The following is a 22,226-nucleotide window of genomic DNA, read 5'->3' as shown; positions in this document are numbered from 1 at the left end:
ATTGTTTTTTGTTTGTTTATGTGTCTACTGTGCGTACGTGTTACTGGATGCTGCTAATTTTGCGATTCAAAATAAAACTGATGCGTCAAAAAAGTTCTCCTCAATATGCAAACGCTGACAAAACATTTGTATAGATCTATTTGACAAATATTTTGAATCACATTGACAACAAACTTCAAATCCTTCACAATTTAAGAAAAACAAATGAGTGCTACAAATTACAACAGCCAATCAAAATATTTGATATGTAAAGGATTGGGGCAATTACTGTTAAAACAGCGATGCAAACCAGGTACAACACAAACTGCAGTGCTGTGTTCAGTTGGGTAAAATCGAGATGCTCTATAGAAAAAGTAGGATGTACTCACTTTAAATTATTGCAATCAAAATATTCAAAAACATAACCTTTTAAATCTGAAGAAAATTAGCATTGCTCAGTTTCTGATACCGGTGCGATAGAAATACACACATAAATGGCTGGAAACACTGCACGAATGCGTTACATAGACTTAAGCAAGTTGCTATAGCCGTTACATTCGATGATATAGATCAAACAAAAAGTTTTCTTTTGGTAAACGAAAATGAAAGGTAAAACATATCAACAGCAACGCGAGGGAAATAAGCGCATGGAAATACTATTGGAAGGCATATTCACAAAATAAATTAATTTGCAAAGTGTAAAATCAAGGTATTTGAAAACATTTACAGTGATCGCAACATATTGGGAGGAGGTAAAATCATTCAAATAGGAAAGCAGCTGTACGTGCTACTGGCAAATTCACGATGGCAATTTTGAAACTTGATTTTGGTGGATCAAGGTAGAAATGAAAACAATGACGTCATAAAATGCAATCAATACGAAATCGAATATGGATTGCTTTAGAAAATTTAATGAGTTTTCAGAATAACAGCGAACTGATTTAAATAATTGTTTAACAGTCCGTCTCTTATCAAAGCAGTGCACCAGCAAGTACTGTAGGTATAGACCAGACCAACACGGCGCATTGAAGAAATTGATTTAAATAAACTGCAGCGTAATCATGAAATATTATCCCAGACTCGATAAAAAAACCCATAAATCTGTAAGAATTATAAGAATATTTCAATAATGGTCTTAGAAAGTTTAGAAATGCGCTTCTCTCATCACGGCAATCTTCTCGATGTAGTCTTGATGGCTCGCAAACAACTTCAGCGACTTCTCGATTCGTGTCCACTTCGCGCCTCCCGCTTCATAGCCAGGCTGTCGAAAACGAATAACTAATTTTAGTTAGCTACTAAGGACAGAATGTTACGATTAATTGGAAACGATAAATTGTCAAATTGATAATGAAAAGCTAAATGTCTGAGGGTTCTTGTATTAGTAGGGTAAACAAGGGCCTCCAAAACTTGGATCGCACGACTAATTTTGTGGCTTTCAAAGAGTACACGCAGAACGGCACAATGTATCAACCCTGCCCAGAAAACGTTTTTTGCAAAATGACTCATACATTGATCGTAGTTAATACGGTTGGATAAACATTGATAATGTAAGAGATACTCACAGACACAACCAGGTTGCCGAGCACTTCGCCAAAGTCGTCATGGAAATTCATTGCGACTGACTCAATCCAGCTGTTGTCCGTGTTGCGATGATCGTCTACGTAACCTCGGAATACCTGAGGTTGAAAGTGAAGTCACAATTAACTAACTTAAACCTTCGTAATACCCGCTTAACCCAAGCATCAACTTAAATGTAAACTAGCTACTTTGTTGGAAAAAATCGGTGAAACAAGTTCCCTATTCTCGGGCCAATAAAGATTCTTATTTCAGTTTGGAAAACTTTAATGTTAAATTTTAACACGGGCATGCAACGTACCTCGGATTACTAATAACACTGCACTAAATTTGTTGAAAAACGTGGCGTTCTACCGTAAAAGTGTAAATTTCATTACCAACAGTTAATAGAAACCGAATTAAAGTAATTTAATGTATTCATTTACACCTCAACACCGTTTTCTTTCAGAAACTTCCTCAGCTTTTTCTTCAACTCATTGAGATTTTCGGGATCCATGTCAGGATTTCCACATTTAACTTCCTCCTCAAACTCGCGTATTAAAGTGTTATTGACTTTCTCTCCAGGGTCGACCATTCCCTGGTGAAATAACGTTCGTGATAAAAGCTTTTGAACCAATATTACCTAAAACCTTAAAACATGCATATAAAATACATGAGTTTGTCGCCCATATTCCGGAAAATTCCGCATACCGTAAGAATAAAAAGCACAATCTATGAAATTTAGACAATGAAGTTCATCTACATGTAGATACTAGCAAGTAAATAGCATCATGGGTATAAATTGCTAAATGTTGTGATTTCATGTAACAAAATGAAGCGATCAGCTCGAATCGCCAGTTTAGTTTATTATCGGATTTGTTCATGGCAAACAGTTGGTCCAATAATGTTTATATAGACGAGGATCAATAAGTGAAACAGAGTGAATCCAGCACACTCACCCCGGGTATCGCCCAATCTTCAGTGTCTTCACGTTTAATGGCGATGAATTCCAAGACTCGTTTTCCTTCAATCTTCAGATCGTTACCATCCTCACCTTTTTCCCATCGAGTTACAATGGGGTCAGCAACATGATTGGGTCCATATCTTCCGAGCAGCCCCCGCCCCCACATCCCAGTGCGACCCATAGGATTTCTGCAACAAGTAAGTGGGTCAATGCAAAACAAATATATCGTGCTGTTATATTAAGGAAACACAAAAAAGAGACGATTATTGAGACCACTGTTACTGTCTAGTTCTTGCAATATTTTTGGCCAATTTTCCTATATAAATACTGTTTCATGATTCAGGAGACACATCTGTGTACCAGCAAAAGGCAACAACGTATGTAATCTATTTTATAATTTGTAATAGTTGGAAGGGGATCAATTGGACGTAGCGTAAAATTTAAATACTGTAAAGGGCTTTAATTTCATTAAATATTCTTGCACAGTTTTATAAGGTGTTGCTAATGACGGGTCAATGTCTGTTGAATTTTGATAACGTAGGTTAGAAACTATACAGATGGTGTAGAAATTCCAATATGTAGTTTTAAAGTGTCATATACAACATTTTAATACACTTTTAATGCTTATTGCAAGATTTGTGTACCTGGGTAAACCGTTAACAATAACATATTTTCCCATGTGACTTCGTCTGTCCACTTTGTAGTGGAGATCGTTTGCGTTGAATCGTGGACGCGGATTGACAATAGTGCCTTCCAGTGGCGGATCAGCCCAGAGTGGTTTTCTCGCTAACACCTTAGCCGTGTAAAATTTCGGACGGTACGACGCCATTGAGATCTGTAAAAATAGTTAGTTCGCATATTTTTTTAGTGTTAAAATTTGTTGAAAAATTGGCAAAAACTCTCTTTCAAGGACTTACTGAAAAATTTCAAAGTTTAATTTTAATTGTGCTGTGAACTTTTGTTTGTTGCCCCGTTTTTGTTTTGTGAAACCTGAAACCAATGCATCATACCACAAAAAGGGAATTAAACACGAGAATGCTTATGGCTGGAATGTTTCGTATGTGATGCGTCAAAACATTTGAAAATTGGTGAGGTATTGTACATTTGCATAAAATTGAACAGATTTTCTTACCGTCCACGATACCAAGATCCCAGGAACAGGAAACCGACCCACGTCGCTTTGTGGATATGGACTCGTCAGCGCCTTCACGTGGACTGTACAAACACGTCTTGCAAATGTTATTTACGTCACAATCAGGTTTTGTTAAGACACTTTTAACAAAAATTCCAATCATACGTTAACTGGAAATATAGAATTAAATAATATCTGCTTGGTAAACCATAGTCAAAAAAGTCAATTTATTTGTGAAAGTAAGATTTTTTAAATTTGGAGTGTGTGGTTATTTAGCTGCAATTAATCAAAATACATTACTTGTTGGGTTATTGTATATTCAACTACGTATTCTTGGATGCGTTCAGAAATGCGGCCCTATTTGTAATTTTTTTTGTCGTCATGTCGGATAAACTTCGGACATCATATAGCAAATATGAAGAGAAGGCAACACTTTTTGAGTTTTAGGCAAAATTGTTTCCCAATGCAGATATTATGCCGACAAATTTCGATTAATTGTGAAATAAACATAAAATCGTTCGGGGAAACTCTGTCTGAGCTATTCCCAAAACTGTCTTCATAAATGGCACATATTATTTGTGATTTTCTACGTAAAACTTGTGGTAATGAATTACGTAAATGAAGCAGGACCAGTGAAAAATCACAGTGTCCTTACGATTTTGTTCTAGACTTTGTGGCACTGTGTTGTTGTCTTGCATCGCCTGCATAATCCACTGTAGACACTCGTACGTTTTTTCGAACTTTGCTTCGAGCTTCCTTACGCGTTTGGTAATCGAACTCTCCATATTCTCCATTCTGCAGAGGAAACAAACTTTGTCAATTTTTTTAACGGGTTGCACCTTTCTTATTTTAGGCTGTGAGATCAACAGTGATATAAACTTGCCATGACACAAAAACAACTTTGTTTTTGTATCAACTGGACCTACTTATAAACAGCCCGACTGATAATGCAGTTAAAAGACAACTAATTCTAAAGGATTTATGGAGATGATAGTTGGGGTCTACACTGAATTGAAAATAAGTGCACTTTTTGTAATTTCTTTTTTCCACAAGACGAACCTGCAATTTCTACTATAATTGTTTGTTTATTTTCCAGCATGTTAGTTATTAAATGATTATGTGAAAACAACCAACCATAAAATGCAAAAACAGGATAACATTCGGGATTCGACAAATGCATTTGCCAAGACGCGGCCTATAACAGGTCATTAGCTACTCATCCACAGTTAGTAGGAAACGCGTGCTTATAATTGCCATTGATGAAAGGAAAACTTTTCAAACACTTCTTAGAACAAGTTTTTCGATACCAGATGTACCTTGTCTAGTAGGTTTATTATGAAAACTTATAGAATTTTTAAGAAACAAATTTCCTGGTTGTGTTTCGTAAAAAAGTTGATTTTCCGCTCTGCAAAAGAGATCAAAATGGCATTTTTCATATAGTCCTCGGGCGTACTAAACCCCTATAAAAGCAATTTGCTCAGTTTCCTTGTTCGTGTTAGTCGCAATGATCCGTATTAGAAAACTATGGACGCAGCATCTTAGGTACTTGTGTCCATAAAGGCTACCAAGATAATGACTAAGTATATAACTATCCAAAAATGGGGAAATAGTTCTGCCGCATAACATGAAGCTGTGACGAAGTGAGTGGTAAGCGCAACATTAGCTGTCACTCCACATGTGTTTTAAATAAATAAACTTAAAAATATCTGGACGAGTTATGCTACAGAACAATTGCAAGAAACGTTATGTCGAAGAATAGTTTATCAATCGACGTATGAAAGGACTTTATAGAGCTTAAAAAATTTAAACAAACTATTAAGGCTTCTAGTCGGAATCGATTTGCCCGTAATTCAAGAGGAACAAATTTGTTTTAGATTAAAGATATGTTTCCAAACATCCAACACAGTAGTCAAAGTTAAATTTCTTCAATGCGCCGTGTCAGTCCTTGGTCCATAACTTTAGTAATTGTTAGTGCAATAGTCAGTCTGTTTAAAAGAGTGCATCAGCAAAAACTGATGTTGTCAAAATATGTTTCAATCCAGAATAAAAGTAAGGAAAAGTCGAAGGATTTCATTATTCTGCGTAATGTAGTTGAATTTATTATTAATGGTCGTAGTCATCTCGTCCGTAATTCTCTTAGTGTCGTCAACAACTGCTGCAACAAAAACTAAATAGGTCTATTTGTGAAAGTACAATTACAATTATTTCGACTCGAAAAGTTTTTTAAGTATAGCGAAAATTAGCCTCTTGAAAAAAAGTAAACTACCAAATAAAAAAACGTAGATGTACATGAGTCAAAAGCTGTTTTTAAGAAACAGAACAGGCACACATTTTTTATAGTACCCAGTACAGACAAGAAAAAATTCAACGCGAATATAATTTCTGTATGTTGTTGGGTTCTAGAACATTGCACAAAAATAATTGCAAAAAATTATGAATGCAGCGATCTGCAGCACTTACTGGTTGCTCGTTTCTTCTATCCGCGCTGGCGGGGTAAGTATTATCTTCGCTCTCTTTTTAGACAGACAAGAGTCGGTGTTCCACTGTTCGAACGAACAAAGGTTTTCATATGCCTTTCCTGAATCTGAACGAAATTAACGACAATTTTAAGACAGGGAATGCATAGGTATTAAAGCTTCACATAACTTTACTCGGTAAGACACCTTCACCCAACTTTACTCGGTAAGATACGTTCACCCAACTTTACTCGGTAAGACACCTTCACCCAACTTTACTCGGAAAAATACCTTCACTCAACTTCACTCGGAAAGATACCTTCACCCAACATTACTCGGTAAGATAACTTCACCCAACTTTAATCGGTAAGATAACTTCACCTAACTTTTCTCGGTAAGACACCTTCACCCAACTTTACTCGGTAAGACACCTTCACCTAACTTTACTCGGTAAGATAACTTCACACAACATTACTCGGTAAGATAACTTCACCCAACATTACTCGGAAAGATACCTTCACCCAACATTACTCGGTAAGATACCTTCACCCAACAATACTCGGAAAGATACCTTCACCCAACATTACTCGGTAAGATAACTTCACCCAACTTTACTCGGTAAGATACCTTCACCCAACAATACTCGGAAAGATACCTTCACCCAACAATACTCGGAAAGATACCTTCACCCAACATTACTCGGTAAGATAACTTCACCCAACTTTACTCGGTAAGATACCTTCACCCAACAATACTCGGAAAGATACCTTCACCCAACAATACTCGGAAAGATACCTTCACCCAACATTACTCGGTAAGATAACTTCACCCAACTTTACTCGGTAAGATACCTTCACCCAACAATACTCGGAAAGATACCTTCACCCAACAATACTCGGAAAGATACCTTCACCCAACATTACTCGGTAAGATACCTTCACCCAACATTACTCGGTAAGATACCTTCACCCAACAATACTCGGAAAGATACCTTCACCCAACATTACTCGGTAAGATAACTTCACCTAACTTTACTCGGTAAGATAACTTCACCCAACTTTAATCGGTAAGATAACTTCACCTAACTTTTCTCGGTAAGACACCTTCACTCAACTTTACTCGGCAAGACACCTTCACCTAACTTTACTCGGTAAGACACCTTCACCCAACTTTTCTCGGTAAGACAGCTTCACTTAACTTTACTCGGTAAGACACCTTCACCCAACTTTACTCGGTAAGATAACTTCACTCTACTTTACTCGGTAAGATACCTTCACCCAACTTTACTCGGTAAGATAACTTCACTCTACTTTACTCGGTAAGACTCCTTCACCCAACATTACTCGGTAAGATAACTTCACCCAGCTTTGTTCGGTAAGACAACTTCACCCAACTTTGTTCGGTAAGACAGCTTCACCTAACTTTACTCGGTAAGATACCTTCACCCAACTTTACTCGGTAAGACACCTTCACCTAACTTTACTCGGTAAGATACCTTCACCCAACTTTACTCGGTAAGACACCTTCACCTAACTTTACTCGGTAAGATACCTTCACCTAACTTTACTCGGTAAGATACCTTCACCCAACTTTACTCGGTAAGATAACTTCACTCTACTTTACTCGGTAAGATACCTTCACCCAACTTTACTCGGTAAGACACCTTCACCCAACTTTACTCGGTAAGACACCTTCACCCAACTTTACTCGGTAAGACTCCTTCACCCAACTTTACTCGGTAAGATAGCTTCACCCAACTTTGTTCGGTAAGACAGCTTCACCCAACTTTGCTCGGTAAGACACCTTCACCCAACTTTACTCGGTAAGACAACTTCTCCAAAATTTACTCGGTAAGGCAACTTTACCCAACTTTACTCGGTAAGACAACTTTACCCAACTTTGTTCGGTAAGACTTTACTCGGTAAGAAAACTTCACCAAACTTTACTCGGTAAGACAACTTCACCCAACTTTGTTCGGTAAGACACCTTCTACAAACTTTACTAGGAAGGACAGCTTCACCCAACGTTACTCGCTAAGACACCTTCACCCAACTTTACTCGTTCAGACAATTTCAACCAATTTTACTCAGTAAGATAGCCTCACCCAACTTTACTCGGTAAGACACCTTCACCCAACTTTACTCGGTAAAATAACTTCCCCCACTTTACTCGGTAAGACAACTTCACCCAATTTTACTCAGTAAGATAGCCTCACCACCGATGGCGGATCTTCTGAAGTTTGTCCGAATAGAAGGCTTGCAGGATACGTTTTTTACGGCCTTCATGGTATACCAAACTACACTGAATGGAGCCGGTAGAGGTGGTCGGGTTCGATATTCTTCAATCAGTTGGAACTGATGAAACTTCCAAACTGAAACGTTTTCTTCCAGTTTGGTGAATGTGTAGCTGAAAATTTATCGAAAAGATGCAATTAGCATTTAGTTATGAAACACACCCGTGCCGTCAACAATACCTGAACATCGCGATAAGCAGGTTGAGAAGTAGGATGTTGGCTAACAACATGTAGAAGGCTGACATCACCGCAACCGCGTCTTGTTGCTGTGGGCAACGCTGGTAACCGGCGTTTATGAAGGTCTGGTTGTTCGTGCATTCGAACGCAGATGAAACTTAAAAATTTAAATTTTAACAATGAATAGAGTCTTTGCTTACCTACATGGTTTTTTTGGAAGTGCAATTGGAAGACTGTCACATGTTTACTTCGGCATTCTATTATTATAATGTGCTTCAGCATATTTCGGCAACTTAAAATTAAAGAACTGGTCAATAATTTTGAATTACAAAAAAATACATAAATTGCTTAAAGCATGGCAAAATATTTTCCAGAAAACACCAATATGCGTACTGTCATGCACGCTTTGCAAGGCGTTCTGCAGAACCATATAATGTAAAAATGCTGGACACAGTATGGCCATAAAATCAAGTCTGTTTTGCAAAGTTATATCAAAAAAAAAGGTAAGACAGCTTCACCCAACTTTACTCTGTGATACGGATCAAAATTTTAAGTAGTTGCACTTACTTGGGTCGTAGTTTATTTCGTCGAGGAAAAGCTCGCCATATATTTGCCAGTAAGGTTTGTAGAAGACGCCTTTAATGCCCGACCAAATTCCTGTCTCGTTCGGGTAAAGCATTCCCTGGCTTGTGACTCCGTACGCAAGTAAGAAGATAGCCATTATGAGGAGGAAGAACCCAAGATCCTTCAACTTTGACAAGAAAAACAAACGTCTTTTGAGGTAATAATTTTACAGGTTTCGTAGCCAAGGCATAGCAGCTATAAGTAGGATCAGCCACTTTTCTCGATAAGTCGGAGTGATATCTCAAAAATCAAGCTCTGGCTGAGGTTTAAACTCTAGATCAGGGCTAAACCAGGCCCAGCGATCTACCAATTGAGCTACACGAGCTCAGTGGTTACAGACAACGCAGAAGTAATGCCATGCTTTCGCATAGCAAGACAGGATCGCCCCACTGTGCAAGGCATTTATATTTGGCGATCTCAGTTCTCTTATTTTGATCATAAGTTTCACATGCCCTGCGTATGTTTTCAGATCTCACTCGTTTGTCCAGCGTGAAGACACCTTTTTAAAACTGGTATTGTCTTCCACGGCGAAAATACCTTGATATTGCTTTTAAGTTAGGATCATTTAAGTATATTCTAAGACAAGAGAAAAAGTGGGAAATAGGTTCTTGGTCAAGTAGCACTTGAGGTCGTCACACAACTCATTATTAAAGCTAATCTGCTGTTTATACTTACCATATATCCGATAGCAGCGATTTTCTGGCCGATATATTCGTTTAAAGTTATATAATGCAGCAACCGAATGCTGTAAACAACGAAAGAGACAGACAGGATTATCCGCGAGGGATTTAAATCAGGAAAAAACCTGAAAAACAATTTCTTTGTGTCATTATTGAAGTTGCTTATAAAGAACTTATGCTTGTGTATAACAAACCTTAAACCGAAACCCAACAACAAGAGCAGCAGAGCAAGGGTATCCATTTTGTTCCAGTGATCAGCGAACCAAAACTGAACGCTCTGTTCCAAGTTTTTGTTCTTCTGTCCAACAATCTGTGAAGAACGTTATCCATTTTTCAACATAAATCTGTCTCTGCCTCAAATTATTTCGACACAAAACCAATGACAAATAAGGGAGAATCGCCAAATCTTAGTGCCGTATTACTAAAAAATTTTCAGTTTGGGTGTCTGTTTTTACAACACTACAAATGTTGATGGACATGAGACAGATTAGACAGCTAACAGCTCCTGCGTTCTAAACAGTAGTTTCTGAATTCCTTATAGCTGTATTTTTTTTGGAATCACTGCAAGTTAATTGTTGTCAGCAATCCAGTCCAGGAACACAATCAAATGTAACAATCATTGAAAAACATATTATCCATCAAAGCCCATTACACAAGTTGTCAGGTAATTGACCACACATCCTGTGCATGTCGGTGCGCAAAATGTCAGCAAAATATTTTTGCATGCGCCTGCTCAATAATCCACGACAATTGTAACTTTTATTGTGTAAGCTGCAGACAGATGGCCACTGACCTTTTAGGTCGAAACAGTGGCCATCTGTCTGCAGCTTACACAATTCATATTATTGGCTCCACTTTGCTTATCTTATGATTGTTGTGACACGGGGCCTGACGGCACTATTGGTTGAGCTTTGCTTGGCCATAGTGTTTCCACCTTGTTTTTCTCTGTAAGGTTGCACCTAGTTTGGTGCCTAACGGATGACGGTGATTGTATAGTCACCACAAAATGGAAGTCTTTGCTTGGCCGTTTGGTCAGCAAAGTCGTCTGAAAGTCACACCAGCAGCACTGATGAGACCTTTTAGGTCGCAGCTTACACAATTCATATTATTGGATCCACTTTGTGTAACTTTTATGTTTACAAGCATATAATAATAAGAATATTTTGCCAAACTATAGTGAAGTAGCCTTCAGTCTGTAAATACAATATAATCTAAAAGCAACAGCATTAGGTATCTTACGAAGGTTAATCATAACAGCAAATTTGTTAAAAAACGCTTTAATGATGGATTTGCGTGTATTTCAATAATATCTAAAAAGAGCTTGACGTTACTTATTATTTGTCAACGTATATAGGCCTTTGTACATCTGTGCGCGACGAAAACAAATACAGTGATAGCAATTTACAATCTGCAGTCTGCAAACCGTACGCTGGTTTAGTGTAACGTAGGCTCATAGTTTGTACTGCTGGTCTTAAAGTGACTTGGTTTTGGGGCGTATACCTAGTTTTTAGAAAAGTTTTATTATTTGTGTAGCGGACAGGACACAGTACGATTTCTTTTGCTTTGCGCTTTCATGCGTGCAAAACGCAAGGTTGATGTATCCTTTTTAATCTGGTTTACCAACGGTTCTTGTAATGCTTTCTTGGCTGAGGTAGGTTTATTCCAGTTGAAAAAGGCAGAGACATGTAAACATTTAGTTTTGAATCATTTTGTTCCTGTTTAGTTATCTGTTTGCTGTGATACTGTTTATGAAATGGAAATTGGAATAAATTAAAATCCACACAAAATGCACTCGACATTGGGGCAAATGTCTCCTATATTGAAATGGTTGTGTAGGGAGATCAAGCGCTCCAATGAATTGTGGTTACCTTGAAAAGAATTTTCTTTCGAATATTTTTTTTTATGTTGATGAAAAATCACTGACATTAAAGTTTCAGGAGCAAGTTGCCATTGAGAAAGAAAGACTGCTTATCGAGGCAGAACAACGTCGTTCAAAATTGAAAACCGAGCGGCGACGTATAGAACTTAAAGGTAAAATGAAACGATTTAATTTGGAAAAGCAAACGGTTAAAGCCAGGAAGGATGTGGCACAGGCCACCCGAGCTGCTGAACATGCCAGTGAGAATTGCTTTCGTTAGAATCTGTGTCTGACATTGCGTTAAATGGTATACCAGCTAAAAAGTTGCCAACAAAACGTTTGGCGTGTTTGATTAGAGGCGTAACGTGAAAGTTTTGGTCGATGACGTTTCGCCAACGTTACTTTCTCTACAAGGAAAACCACATGTTAATGCTGTATCTGAAAATGTTCGTGCTGATCACGAATTACCGCTTGTCGTTACAAACTTGTTGGGTCCACTGTTAGAAATGGACGAGGCGCATAGAAATTTGCCACCCCGGAGGGAAACTGGTATTTTGCACCACTTTAAACTGATATTCCAGTCAAAGGGAGAAACACTTACGCATAATATGGGACTCTTGATCAAAGCCCTATCAACCAACCTCTTGGTCTTGCAGTAGCAGGTACGCGACCGACTTCAGATAAGGTGTTTTTTGCTGAAATGATTAAACAAAGTCCTAAATTGTCACGCTCGACCATAGAGAAGTATGATGGTGATTCGTACAACTATCACAAATTCCTGAATGACATCGATCTTTGGACCAATCAAATAAACCTGAATAACTCAGACAAACTTAGTTACCTTCGTGAATTTTGCACTGGCCGTGCAAGGTCTAATATTGTGGAATGCAGTAGTTTGTCATCAGATATGGGCTATTCGGATGCATTGAAAATACTTCACCATTGTCATATACGAGTTAAATTGGTGGTCTGTACACATATGGACAGACTGATTGGAAGAACCCAACTCAGTGAAAATGACTTCGGGGTTAATAAATGTTTCGTGCTCAGAAAGCCGAAAGTTACAAATGGTTTGACAGATAGAGCTTAATGGCAGGTAACTTCCTTGTCTCTTAAGACTATATGCAACATCCCTGTATTTCTATGGAAGGGTTATACATGGGTGCTAGTGTTTAGGTTAAATGAGAACAGATGCACAGGCTATTGCCAAAGCGATTTTCAGCGTATTTTGGGTAGTTCTAGCATGTTTATTATGGTTTTTAGGCAGATGGTCTATTCATGGAGGGTGTTGTTAAAAATCTGGTTGAAAAACTACCAAAATATTGAGAGGGGGGGCGAAAATCTTAGGGGAATTACCCTTTTATTTACTCTAAATTAAGGTTAATTGTTGCCGAGCATTTCGCCCGCGTGAGCGCGAATCGTCACATAATCGATGGCTAGACCAATTGCGTAAAGCTATGTATGACTCGATGCAAGTCTATTCGCCGTAGCTTTATTATTGTTACTTTCAAAAAAAGTTTTTGTATATGGTGGCCCATCGTTACCACACACATTCCACAGGGGCATTTTGCCTCAGTTGGGCATTATTGGGCTAAAAAAAAACAGAAAAAGGTGCAATTGTTTTTTATGTTTTGCTTGAAATCACTTTCACCAATGATACCCTGACAACCTTTCTGCTTTAGGCAAAACGAATACTAAACAGTCGTCCGCTAACAGCGGTTATTGACGATGCCAAGCACTTGAAGGCTTTCGCACCAAATGGTATGTTAATCAATTCGCTTCATTCTTCAGGTGGTTACCGTCGATCCTGGCGCATGGCGCAGATGTTGGCTGATCGGTTTTTGGATCGGTTGCATGAATACATGCCTTCGCTCCAGGTGCGTCAGAAATGGGTGCGAACCTTGTTATGGGAGATTTAGTTTTGATTGCTGACAACCAAACATCACGCGGTGTTGGGCCAAAAGGGATAACTGAAGAGTTTTCAAAAAGGTAGTGTCTGATCGCAGAGTGTGTGTTTGTACTGCGCGTGCTGCGTTTAAACACAATCTAGCATGACTTGTGTTTGGTGTTTCTTGTTTTCTTTTTGTCGTTTTATTGATCGGAAATAAATAAGTGGTTATTATTTAGGGACCGGAAAGTAACGGACAGAACACATGATAATTTATGTGATTTTGCTTTCAAGCGTGTAAAACTTGTCTCGTGTTTGGGTTGCTCCTGTATGCAAAGTTTGTAAGTGTATCCTTTTCAATATGATTAACTTGTAGTGCTTTCTTGGCTGTGATAAATTTATTCTATTTGAATAAGGTGAATCCGTCTAAACATTTAGTTTTTAATCGTTTTGTTAATGTTTAATTATATGTTTGTTATGATGTTGTTTATAAACTGCAAACTGAAATAAACTGTGTTGGGATTAAAACGCATACAAAATATACACGACATTAAAGGAATTAGATCCCATAGTTTGTTTAACGTTTGCGCAATATCTACATTACGGCATTAAAGCACTCAAGCTTTCTGGAATCGGCGCGTGGCCACCTGCCCTTCGGATTCTCTCACGTACATGACTTTCCAACGCATGTACATTTCACGGTATCATGCAGATTGGGTGAGCCAATGAATTTAAAACATTGATGCATTCCGTCAATTATAACCACTGTCAAAATTCATTATACCCAGCAAAGCATGGTCTTTTTTACCATTTTCTGTCGTTGTCACAAAGTATAGCCGACTGCACGAAATCGGCCGGATATTGATTGCAGAATAACAACAAAATCATCGTGTTTACAGTTTATAAAGAGAAACTCCTTAAAAATCAATTTCAAGCCACAGTTAATATACTAAAACAAACCGCGTTTAGCTCGTCCAAGGAAAGGATCAGTGTCCAAACAAACAACAACCACTCTGCTATAGATGGCGCCTCCAGTGTCGAAAGTGTGCCCGTGTAGGGATAGAAGTTGAAGAGTAAAATGTAACTGAACAGCACCAGGAACAACTGAAACAAAAATTTAAAAGGGAATCAGGATTTTAACATCACTTATGTCACGACTAATAAGACTAGTTATGTTACAAGTCGTGTTAAGAACTAAGTATTCTGTTTCTCGAGTCTTCTGGTAATGCATATATTAATTTATTACCTAGTCAATTGGCACGAAACAGTATAGAGATTAGGTTAAACGCACCAGGTGAAAAATGATGTTAACAACGTATTTGGTGACGGGAGCTTCATGAAAGATTCGAAACTTGGACCTTACAATTTCACTTTCAACATTTTCGACGTCTGGATGAAAATCGGTAAGATTATTTTTGTGTCTTATTTGTTGATAAATCAATGACGAACCTTCATTTTGCTTCAGTCTTTCAACTTCACCTGTGTCGGAGAAATCAATCCAATAAAGAGGGAAAATGAATACAACGGCCAACAAAAGGTGTATGTAACCTTTCCATTCGTTGAAGTTCATGTCATTTTTCCACAAACTGTTGAGATAATTTTGTACAGCCGGGTGCGCCACTACATCCTGAACAAAACGACAAAGACCTGTTCAAAACGCCGTAACGACTTCACAAAGCGTATCTAAAATTTGTCCACACCAACTTCAAAAAAACGCTTTTTGGGCATGGGAGTGTTTACTGCAGACGTAAGTTTTCAAAAATTACTTGGCCCGTTTAATGTACTTCGATCGCTTCGATTGCATATTTTTAACACGTGTACCTTATTGTTTTCAGCAAAAATTTAAATTATGATAAGCTCACATTGCTGGAGGCGTCCACTGCCATCTGTAAACAGTTCAGTCCACCCCACTTCCGATGTTTACTAATTAAAAGTTGCTTCGTTTTCTTTGGGTCGTCCTTCATGCACTGGGTGAGAATATCCTGAGTGATTGAAGCGTATTCCTCCGCGTGTTCGTTCAGACTCTCGCGCTGAAGTCAAACGACAAATTAGATGCGGATTCTAGGTGCTTGTTGTTGGGTATTAGTGGGTAAACCAAATTAAGTTTTACCGTTTACAATTAAGATGAAGAACTGCAGTTGTCTTATACCACCTTGAAACGAGTGGAATAAAAGAATTGCCAAAAAAGATGGTTTTGTATCGAGACTCTGTATAGGATAGTTTTAACTGACTATAAATAAAGACTCATACACAGAAAGTAATTTTCGCTGTATGTCAAAACGGTTTTCTGTGGCCAACAATAAATTTTAAAAAATATTTTAATTTGTAGTATATTTTGAGGCAAAATTGTTTACTAGTTTTAGTTGTTCTCTTTATGAATGAGAGGTTTGTTATGTTTTTATCGTATGTTCCACTTCTCTCTTGATTACAGATAGAAGGTAGCAGAAAATTCGCCCCTGCAACATATTGCCCCTGATTCAGAGACCACAATCTGGCCACGTAACAAAATATGTCGCCACAATCATATGTCCAGGCTAAAATCTGTCAGTCTTGGAATATAAGACAAATATATTCAGCTACTAAGAAAATGCATCCTAAGTGTCTTATTCAAATAGAATCAAACATATGACATTGACAATTATGCTAAATATTTTGCAGCACTACGTATCTTAATTTTCTCGTTTATATTTTTCATAGTATCGGGGTCTACTGGTTGCAAGGACAAATCTGATGAATCACATTACCTATTTTCCAGGCTTTATGATGCATATTAACCGGAATATGTGAATTTTAGAAATTTGTAGAAACTTTGCAGACAGAAGTGCTAACAACCACTTCCCAAGCTATATCAAAGTTGGTTTCAAAGTTGGCTTCCCAAGCTATATCAATGTTTCGTGCAAGGGCATGATTGGCAAGATCGCCCCATACCTCATAATCTTAATACGATAGCTGTGTTCGCCAAGTAAGGACCTGCGCAGTGGAGCGATCCTCCCAATCATGCCATTGCATGATATATTACTACGTTGTCTGATTACAGTGAAAGAGACCACATTCATACATATAAAGGATGCCTTGCAAGTTGGGCTTGCGCACCCAGAGTACTTTGGCTACAATACACCCCGTAAAACCGACGAGCTCCTGTAGCTCAGTTGGTAGAGGGTTGAGCCTGGTTAGCCCAGGGTCGTGAGTACCAACCTCAATGGGAGCTTAATTTTCCAGATCTCGCTCCTAATTGTCAGGAAAAAGAGGTTGATCCAGGCTGCGAAGCCAACGAACTCCAGATTGCAGATTCATAACTTTTTGTTGATTTATTTAAGTGAAACTTTTACGAAACGATTTAAACTAGCTAGGGTGCCAAATATAGCCTTGCGCCGCTCCTGTGGTATACTGGAAATAATAACTTCCTTTTTACCAAAGACCTTGCAGAAATCATCTTGGACATTTCCTTCAGCATTGCTGTTGCAGCGAAGGCGGATGGAAGTCGGTCGGTCATTGATTCCCAAATAACGCGAGCCAATTCCTTTTTGTTCATTAGCACTGACCACTGGAAGATTTCTCTCAGTGGGTCAACCGGTTTCTGGCGAAGTGTGATCAGTACGAAAATTTAGACCAAAATTTTGCATGCGCATCTATTCTATAAACCTGGTTTGTTTGACTTTATCACATACCACTAAAAGTAATGACTTTCTGGAACCAAATTTGGTTTAATTTAAGACACTGTTAAGTGTGGGAAATGAAATTTTGCCCACCTTGCTTCGGTATTGTTCGTATGAAGGTCCAAGCAACTTTTTTAGTACACTGTAGAAAAAATGCAACAAATTTTTAAAAAATATACATTGTTAGCTTAATACACAAGAACACACATATATTTTCTCCAAGAAAAGAAAGTTTGGCACATGAAGCACTACGAAATATTTGAATATAGTAAACAAATAAACATTACTATGTTACAGTTTTTTCCCCTTTTGTGATTTTAATGACATTTTTGAAGACTGCTAAAGGCAAAAGTTATCTCCAGCACATTATAAATGGGTTTATGTTCATAATACAAAACCTTGTGAGTGCTGCCAAGTCAAATTTTTCCAACTGTTTTGATTGGGACCTCATTTTTAGCATTTCTATGCAATATGTTGGTGATTCAGGAACGCTTTTGTAAAGATCTATTATTTTATCCCATGATAGGTGGGTTCTGAAATCCAAGCCATATTCGAGAAGGACTTGCACAAATTTTGCATTGTTCTGTAAAACAACACTGTATTTATCAACAGTCAAGCAAAACATAGATATGGAATGAATCTACTTCAAGGTTAGGCCAAGTAAAGTCAATAATATTGACAAACTTGGAAAATTATCTAAAAAATAGAACAATTTGTCATGTTTAAATTCAAATGGTTCATTAAACAAGAATATTTTAAATTAATGGAAAAATTTCATATTGTACAGCATTTTACTTTCTTAATAGCCTCCACAAAAATCTTTATAAGCACTTTCTGGCTGATATTGCAATCATCAGTAAGAATGTGTGAACTTGCGAAGTCACTTCTGTTCCAAGCAAGAGCCAATTCTAGTTGTCGTTCTGTTTTTTCTTCATTTTTTTGTGTGTCAGCTGCCAGGTACAACATATGCGTAAAAGAGAAATCCAATTTTTTTGTACGTACAAGTAGGCCAGTACACCTTTGTACATTTTACATTATAAATTTCCGGCACATAAAAAGCAATTTCAATTAATGGTAAGTAACTTGGTAACTTCCAAACATCACTAAAATTCAATTGGTTTTATTTTAAAAATTCCATCATTTTTTTCAGAAAGTATTTAGTGAGGATGGTTTAGTATGAACTAGTCTGTTAAATCAGTTGTAAAAAGTAATGAAATCACATTCAAACAAAGAGAAGCCATCGTCAACTGCTGTTGTTTACCAAGTAAACACAGCTTTTGAAAGCACACAGTATTCCCAAGCACTTCTGTTATTGATTAATAAAATAACAGCATGTTGTGAGACTTCTCAACAGATTTCCTTTTATGACTAAAGGAAAAAACAACTATATAGTGTACAAAGTATTAATAGAACCACACCTAGCAGTAACGACTTGAGTATTGCAACATCAAGATCTTGTACACTGTCTGGTGTATCAAGTTGAAAGACAGTAATTAACTTCTTTTTCTTCACACATTCCTCAGCCATGTATGTCCACCTTGACAGATCATCATTTGTTTCCCATTTCATCATATTCTCTATCAATAAAATAACAACATGCATGTGCTTTTATGACTTTAGTAGAACCATTGCTTCAAACAAATTATTTTCATATTATATTCCAATATAAACAACTTTTGCTCATTTTCGAAATGCACTGAATAAACTCCTACATTATTTCATGTAAAAATATTTTTTTTCCATACAGATCCACATTGTCATGAATATACAGGTTGGTTAGTATTACATAAAAGTGGTAATTTTAGCATAACTTTTCAGTTAATCAACCACAAATGAGCCTGAATATTAGATGTCAGTACATTCAATGAGTGTTTTACAACTTTATGGCAAAAGTGTGAGAAAACAATCAAAGTACACTCCATTCATTTAGACCTTGCAAAAGTTCTGCTATTAGTTTCTGATTGACTGTTACTTCTCCGTGTCTGGTGCAAAGTGTTGCTAAAATATTTGCCCATTGTCCAGAACCACCAACCACTACTACAGGAGTTCCTGCTTCCAAAGCTTCATAAACAGTCTGAAAGACACAATATGAAATATATATAGATTAGGTGTTTCGGTAACAATGACACTATTTGCATACTTTTAATGATCCCTCACCACCTTGTACAAGTACACAACTTATGAGAGTTTTCCTTCTTTCGTGCTCAACATTTTTGGCTGAAAAAAGAGGTTTCATCATACATCGTTATTACCACAACAATAAAACAAACCTATGTATTTTTCAAAATTAGCACGGAATGTTATTTCAATGCCATATTTCCCTACTGAACCATCATCAACCAAAATAAAGTGGGAATGATTCTTGTTTAGAACAGAATACATTTCCTTGGTGTTTACATCATGCTGCATGTTTATACATAGGGTTTAATATTTGAAGCATTTGTTCCTGGTGTATGCTATTTTTACCTTCTCTTCTTCAATTAATTTTTGTCGCTCATGAATTACTCCCCATGTAGCTATTCCAATTGTAACAACCTTTGGAAGAATTAAACCAGTATCACAAAAATAACCACATATTCTTTGTTAAATCAAGTTAATTGTACTATAAGGGTACACAGTTTACAACTCACTTTTTCTGCTTCTTTTCTTGACTTTGCAGCAGAGTACTCTTGCACTGCCTTGCCAACATGTTTCATCACACCATAGTTTGTCCCGCCAGTAATAATCCATGCTCCTATTTAAAGTCATTACCCTTATGCATTCAAATATATCAATATTTCAAAAGAACTGCATCACACCTGTCCCCACAGCTAGGTTAAATAAACTTTTCCCGAAACTTCTGGAAAGTCTTGGATTCATTTTGAAATTTTTTGCACCACCATTAACAGAAACAATGAGATTTGGTGGCTTTATTTTCCATTGGTGTATGACATGCTCATACACTTTGCTAACATCAATATCCTTCTGCACTTTAATAATCTGATAAAAAAAGATTAAGAATATTATGTCAGAAACAATAAAAAGAAAAGACAACAAAATCAAATGTCAACATGGTTTCTATGGCAGTGTAACATAAAAGTAGCCAAAAACATAATGGTTCAATAAAATATTATTTTTATATTTACCTTTGCCTTCTTAAGGTCATTTTTTGTTCCAACGAATTCAAATTCCCCACAATGGTCAAATTCTTCTTTAAACTTTCCTACAAATGACATTTGTTTAAACATTGCATGAATGCACATTGGGTATTTTTTTGCCTACCTTCGGTGAAACTTGTGGTGCATGCAGTATTCTCTTCCACATGTAGTTTCAATCTGGTCCCTGATGGACTCACACAATTTCTTTCAGACATACTGAAATAAAACCACATAAAGACTTGATTTTTTTACACTTAATAGTTCACAGGCTGAACGTTGCAACGATATAAAAGTTATACTCCCCGCTACGGGTATAACAACATCTTTTTAACCTGGAGGTCGGTGTTGTTAAAATGGCTACCAGAGGGATAACTGGTGTATTCGTAATAGAGAATATCCCGTAGTTCTTAAGTCGGCAGAAGTAATTCCCATACACAAAACTGGTTCTGCGAGTGAGTGCACTAATTACAGGCCAATATCATTATTGTCCCCTTTTGCCAAAACTTTTGAAAAAATTATTTACAGCCGCCTATATAACTACCTTGAAAAAAGTAAGGGGTGCTTCTAAAATGTGATCGTGCAACTATGTGGAGCTATGTGTCGCTATGTGCTACTATGTGTCTCTATGTGGAGCTACGTGGAGCTATGTGCAACTATGTGGAGCTATGTGCAACCATGTGAAGCTATGTGGAGCTATGTGCAACTATGTATCGCTATGTGGAGCTATGTGCAACTATGTGGAACTGTGTGCAACTATGTGTCGCTATGTGGAACTACGTGGAGCTATGTGCAACTATGTGAAGCTATGTGGAGCTATGTGCAACTATGTGTCGCTATGTGCAACTATGTGTAGCTATGTGCAACTATGTGAAGCTATGTGGAGCTATGTGCAACTATGTGTAGCTATGTGCAACTATGTGTAGCTATGTGCAACTATGTTAAGCTATGTGCAACTATGTGAAGCTATGTGCAACTATGTGTCGCTATGTGCAACTTGAATGTTTTTTTCTGCTTTTCTGCTGCTTTTCTGCTGCTTTTCTGCTGCTTTTCTGCATAAAGCTATATTTTCTGCTGCTTTTCTGCTTAAAGCTATTTGTTGTTTGATGTACGCGACTGCAGCGGAACAGAACCGGGGTCTGTTTGACAACTGGAGTTTCGATCGAAACGCATAACCTTCCATGAACTCACGAACTTTGTAACCATTGCATAAATGAGAGCTGCAGACAGGGTGTATACACGCACTGTTTCGACCTGTAAGGTCTTATCAGTGCAGCTGTTGAAGTGACACTGTGCTAGCTGGCAGACTAGCAGGCACACAGATTTCCACTGCATAAATGTTTTTCGATCAGGGTAACTGAACTTTGCATCCGTTTGTTTACTTAACTGATGTAAAGCGAGCAATTTGTCGGTTGTTGTACGTTATTGTGTATTTCTTGGCCTGATGGCTACGTCATAATTTTCTGTTAAACATTAGAGTTTGAACAAATTGTTGTTCGGTGTTTAACTTATTTATCTGAAGAAGGCTGTCCAATTCTTTGTGTTACAGGAGCTGCTTTATTCTCCACACCGCTTTGGTTCAATTTCTAAGCAGTCGACCGCAACTGACAAAAGCGGTTACTTTCCGATACTGCAAGAAAAACAATCACCTTCTTTTATAACTTACAATTTCGGCGAAACAAAAACACAAATTTCAAATGTAAAACAAGACATTTTAATTAGTTTTAACGAAAGTGATCAGCACAAAATAGTTCCCACATGAACTTAACAAGTGCGCTGCACACAAGGTCGGCATAACTTAGCACAGATTGTATAAACAAAAATTAAACAA

At 37.5% G+C, this 22,226-nt stretch overlaps 1 protein-coding gene across 1 annotated transcript; it reads right to left on the bottom strand.

Annotated features, from left to right (window-relative positions):
* Positions 1–1,123: 1,123 nt before the first annotated feature.
* Positions 1,124–20,613, bottom strand: LOC145890206 (transient receptor potential cation channel subfamily M member-like 2). Its single transcript, XM_082981234.1, has 29 exons — positions 20,523–20,613; positions 20,387–20,463; positions 20,060–20,240; positions 19,892–19,995; positions 19,728–19,796; positions 19,532–19,664; positions 19,402–19,478; positions 19,194–19,335; positions 18,680–18,838; positions 18,057–18,211; positions 17,660–17,844; positions 17,355–17,403; positions 17,018–17,182; positions 15,468–15,635; positions 14,897–15,232; positions 14,566–14,709; positions 10,054–10,169; positions 9,855–9,984; positions 9,123–9,306; positions 8,559–8,712; positions 8,301–8,491; positions 6,090–6,213; positions 4,285–4,424; positions 3,630–3,712; positions 3,142–3,332; positions 2,493–2,685; positions 1,982–2,131; positions 1,542–1,655; positions 1,124–1,240 (listed from the first exon to the last, which is right to left on the bottom strand). Exons 1-29 carry the CDS (start codon positions 20,611–20,613, stop codon positions 1,124–1,126), a joined length of 4,122 nt encoding a protein of 1,373 aa, XP_082837360.1.
* Positions 20,614–22,226: the final 1,613 nt, after the last annotated feature.

This window comes from Ascidia mentula, chromosome 2, assembly GCF_947561715.1.
Source record: "Ascidia mentula chromosome 2, kaAscMent1.1, whole genome shotgun sequence".
Taxonomy (NCBI): Eukaryota; Metazoa; Chordata; class Ascidiacea; order Phlebobranchia; family Ascidiidae; genus Ascidia; species Ascidia mentula.
The sequence above is the reverse complement of the archived record's forward strand: the minus strand, read 5'-3'. Positions and strand labels throughout refer to the sequence as shown.

Bases quoted from the DNA above. Each gene is read 5' to 3' on its own strand.
- LOC145890206 (XM_082981234.1), bottom strand. From the start codon at position 20,613: ATGTCTGAAAGAAATTGTGTGAGTCCATCAGGGACCAGATTGAAACTA. The intron at 8,713-9,122 runs GTAAGTGCAACT...TAAATTTTTAAG, and splicing joins CGAAATAAACTACGACCCAA to TTTCATCTGCGTTCGAATGC. The intron at 1,241-1,541 runs GTGAGTATCTCT...CGTTTTCGACAG, and splicing joins TCGGCAACCTGGTTGTGTCT to CCTGGCTATGAAGCGGGAGG.